This window comes from Rhincodon typus, chromosome 43, assembly GCF_021869965.1.
Source record: "Rhincodon typus isolate 14 chromosome 43, sRhiTyp1.1, whole genome shotgun sequence".
NCBI classification, from domain to species: Eukaryota; Metazoa; Chordata; class Chondrichthyes; order Orectolobiformes; family Rhincodontidae; genus Rhincodon; species Rhincodon typus.
In genome coordinates, this window is record NC_063374.1 from 7756257 (window position 1) to 7760866 (window position 4610).

Here is a 4610-nt window from a genome sequence, read left to right on the forward strand (position 1 = left end):
CCCCGTATCCCTCAGTGCCACCTCCTCCACCCCCGTATCCCTCAGTGCCACCTCCTCCACCCCCGTATCCCTCAGTGCCACCTCCTCCACCCCCGTATCCCTCAGTGGCACCATCACCCCTCTCCCCAAACCCCACCATCTGCAAGTCCACCTGTAGCCCGGGGATGTGAGGAAAGTTTCTGCCTCATTTCCACACTCCTCCCTCCCACAGAACAACTCCTGCACCAATCTCAGGCCTCACCACAGGCTTGGTGTTGCTGCTCATGTTCTTCAGCGAGTCCAGTTCCTCGGTCATCTTGGTGGCCAGCGACTGCAGGTAACCCCGAGCTTCCTTCTCTTCGCTCACCCTGTCAACAGGGAGCAGTGGGACAGGACGTTAGCTCTGCATTCCCGATGGGGGCATACACAAATGCAACAGAGGTGGGCTCAAGTCCAAACCAGAGGGACTCAGTGTCCCTCGCTCCCCATCATGCTGCTCCCCATCCCTTACCATTGGATGATCTCCACGATCTGGGTGTCCCACTGTTTCACTGTCTCCTTCCTGGCTTCCAGCGCATGGAGTGCCTCCTCCAGATGCATGTTGGTGGCCTGTAGCTTCTCCACCTTCTCCATGAGCTACAGGGGTGGGGGGAGGGGTTTCAGAGATCACAAGTCAGATCCGAATGAATCTCGTTTATCCCCACCCTCCCTCAGGTCCTCAAGGCTAAAATCCGCCCAAGGTCGCAGGTTTGAATCTGAGCCCCCCCACCCCGGCACAGAGAGAAACATAATCCAGGCTGGCGTGGAGCGAGCGCTGGACTGTCATGGGGACGTTTTTGAAACCACACAATGACGTCCTTCCAAACTTCTGTACAGTGGTCAAATCTCCAGTGGCCACTATTGGAAGACTGTCCCTGGATGAATTTTAATCCCTCAAGCAGGAAAGGGTTTAAGGGCGGTGAGGTGACTCAGTGGTTAGTGCCGCTGCCTCACAGCACCAGGGACCCGGGTTCGATTCCCACCCTCCAGTGACTGTCTGTGTGGAGTTTGCACATTCTCCCCGTGTCTGCGTGGCTTTCCTCCTACAGTCCAAAAATGTGCAGGTGAGGGTTGACTGGCCATGCTAAATAGTGTCCAGGGAATATGCGGGTTAGCCATGGGAAATGATGGGTTACAGGGATAGGGTAAAGGTGGGGGGGTGGGGTGCGGGTGTGGGTGGGATGTTCTTTAGAGGGTCAGTGTGGACTTGATGGGCCGAATGGCCCTGCTCCCACACTGTAGGGATTCTGTGGTGAAATTACCGCGTCATTATCACATTGCAGCGTGAGCTTTTTTCTTCGAAGAGAGTCATTTGTGAGGTGTGGAGGTCACTGACAAGGTCAGCATTTGTTACCCACGAACTAGGCCATTTCAGAGCGCTGTTAATGATTTAACCGCACTGATCCAGGCTGGCTAAGGACAGCAGGTCTCCTTCCCTGGAGAGGAAGTCGCCCAGTTAAAAGAAGGATATTACTGAGCTGGCGGGGGCTCGGAAGAGATTTACCAGGATGTTGCCGGGTATGGAAAGTTTGAGTTGTAAAGGCTGGGTAGGCTGGAGCATTTCTCACTGGAGCATAGGAGGTTGAGGGGCGACCTTATAGAGGTTTATAAAATCGTGAGGGGCATAGATAGAGTTAATGATAGCTGTCTTTTCCCCTAGGATGGGGGAATTTCAAGACTAGGGGGCACATTTTTAAGGTGGGAGGAGACGGATTTAAAAAAAGATTCGAAGGGCTAAAGTTTTACACAGAGGGTGGTTATGTGTGGAATGTACTTCCAGACGAAGTGGTGGATGTGGGTATAGCTACAACGTTTAAAGGACATTTGGATAAAGACATGAATAGGAAAGGTTTGGAGGGATATGGGCCAGGAACAGGCAGGTGGGACTGGTTTAGGTCGGGATTATGGTCGGCATGGACTGGTTGGGCCAAAGGGCCTGTCTCTGTGCTATATGACTCTACGTTGCTATGGCTTTGAGAGGTATTTTGTCCCGGTGGGTTTTTTTTTGGGAGAGGTCATAAGGCAGAGCAGTCTACCAAAGCCCCTGCAGTAAAGTGAGGCCTTGTGTTTTTTTTATATATATAAAAGTTGGAACAACTGAAGCAGCCTGGCTGGGTGTGGCTGGCTCTCGCAGACCAGGATTTCCAGTTTTGTTTTAGTTTTCAGGTCTAGCTTTCAGCGATTGTTGTTGTAGACCTGAATCTATTTCTCCCCCATCTCTCGAATACAGCCAAAAGCTTGGTGGGGGATGGGGGGTTGTTTTCTTCCTTGGCTGTTGGATTGCATGGGAGTCAAATTCTGTTTTTCTGAATTTGCCTTTTTGCCAAGGATGTGTTTATGAGATGTTACTATACTGGAACAGTTAATTAGTAATAGATACTGTGTCTATTATTCAGTTAAATTTTCCAATTGAGTTGTTATTCTATTCTAAATTTCCCTTTCTTTGGTTTGTATTTTAACTATAGTGTTTAAATAAATTGTGTTTTGCTTAATGTCGAGCAGTTTGAACAGTCACATTGCATCTGGATCACAGCATCTCATATTTGCCTTAAAAATGAGAAAAAGTTAGGGTCTAGGCTAACTTCTTGAAATATTTTGGTCTGGTCTGGTTCATAACACACACCACGATTTGATTTGCATTCATTTCCTAATTATTCGATCGCATTTATAGAACAAAGAACAATACAGCACAGAAACAGGCCCTTCGGCCCACAATGTTGTGCTGAACACGATGCCAAATTAAACTAATCCCTTCTGTCTGCCCTTGGTCCATATCCCTCCATTCCTTGCATATTGATGTGTTTATCTAAAAGTCCCTTAAATGCCCCTATTGTATCTGTCTTCACGACTACCCCTGGCAGCGCGTTCTGGACTCCTATCACTCTCTGTATAAAAAACATGCCCCTCACATCTCCTTTGAACTTTCCCCCTCTCACCTTAAATGCTTGCCCCTTAGCGTTAGACATTTCAACTCTTGGGGAAAAAAAAGATTCCGACTGTCAACCCGATCTCATTATTATGTAGGTTGCTTTCAAGTCTTCCCTGAGCCGCTCTAGACAAAACAACCCAAGTTTCTCTAGCCTCCAGAATTTATTCATTAGATTCAAATCCTATGAGCTGCAGTGGGATTTGAACCTGTGTCCCCAGCATATTAATCTGAATTTCTAGTCCAGAGACTTTACCATTACACCATTGCCTCCTTGCTGGATTGTCCATGTTACAACTTTCAAATCATAAGCTCAACACAGATTCCTGGAGGAATCTCCATCTGTATCCCTGTTGTCCAATCATTACACCCTTCTTCCCCTCCCCTACTCTCGGGCCATCAGACAGGTTTCAACGAAGCTCCATCGTGGCACCTTATCAAATATCTCTGAAAATCCAAACACTCAAAATTGCTGGCTTTATTACACTGCGGCCTTCAGTTACAACCCCAAGGTTTCTCAGTGTCAATTCCCCACCTTCTGACAAAATTGTGAGGCTATTGCCTCCCCCTGTGTGGGTAGATAGGCTACACCAGGCCCAACCCACCATCCAGGCCCTCTCGGGGAAGGAACAAGGCTCTGACCCTTACCGGCTCCAGCTCCACACTCAGCTTCAGGTTCTCTTCCCTCAGCTGGCTCTTCTCCTGCTCGTGGGCCACCCGCATTTCCATCAGGAGTTCCTCCTGCTCCGACTGCCTGCAAGAGGTCCAGGCCGGAAGCAAAAGGTTACTGAGCCATGTGCTGCCGCGGGTTCCTCAGTCCTGGTTTGGAACTCCAGGCACGACGTCCGCCAACGCAAAATCCCGCCTACGTGACCCTCAGCCTTCCCATATCCAGGAGGTGGATCCCCAAATTCCAGCAGACATGACTCTCTCTCTCTCTCTCTCTCTCTCCTTCCCCAACACTTACCTACCAGTTTCCCCATAACCCACCATACATTCCTGAATCCTATGGGTACGACATCCCTGCGACCCACAACAGTCCAGTAGGTACAAGACCCTGTCCCCCAACCCAACCTAACAGGCGCTTATATCCATCACCCCAAAAACCCAATGGGTTCTTGTTCCCCACCACCCCAAAACCCAACGGACTCTTGTTCACAACCCTAAAACCCAAAGGACTGTTGATCCCCACCCCAATGTCCAGCTAGTATGCAAATACTATTTCTAAAATCCCAGCAGGCACGCGGTCCCCTTTCCGAAATCCCAGCAGGCATGCATTCCCCTTTTCGAAATCCCAGCAGGCACCACCCCTGCCCAGCAGCCGTGTGCTGGCCTCACCGCTCACTGCGTGCTTTCTCCAGCCGCTCTCTGCTAGCCACCAGCTCCCTCTCCAGCTGTTGCTGCCGACTCTCCGATTCCGCCAGCTGCTCGCGAACTGCCTTCAACTCAGCTGCGTGGGCACTCTGCCACCGTGCCAACTCCTCCTCGCGGGCCAGCACCTTCCGTTCCATCTCCACCTTCGCCAACTCCTCCTCTGCCACCAACTCCCGCTTGGGGTCAGGACATTGCCTGCTGGGATCACCCCCGGTCTGTGCCAGCTGCGGGGGAGCGCGCGTGCAAGACAGAGAGACGGAGGGAGCGCGCGCGAGAGACAGAGAGACGGAGG

General features: G+C 50.8%; 1 protein-coding gene across 1 annotated transcript in view; it reads right to left on the minus strand.

Moving 5' to 3' along the window:
- Nucleotides 1-4610, minus strand: part of LOC109926553 (serine/threonine-protein kinase MRCK alpha-like) — a 61370-nt gene that overhangs the window by 4821 nt on the left and 51939 nt on the right. Inside the window, exons 14-17 of the mRNA XM_048619629.1 lie at nucleotides 4283-4542; nucleotides 3593-3698; nucleotides 491-615; nucleotides 242-347 (exon numbers count right to left, since the gene is read on the minus strand). Coding sequence (XP_048475586.1) covers nucleotides 242-347; nucleotides 491-615; nucleotides 3593-3698; nucleotides 4283-4542 — 597 coding nt within the window. The remainder of the gene's footprint in view (nucleotides 1-241; nucleotides 348-490; nucleotides 616-3592; nucleotides 3699-4282; nucleotides 4543-4610) is intronic.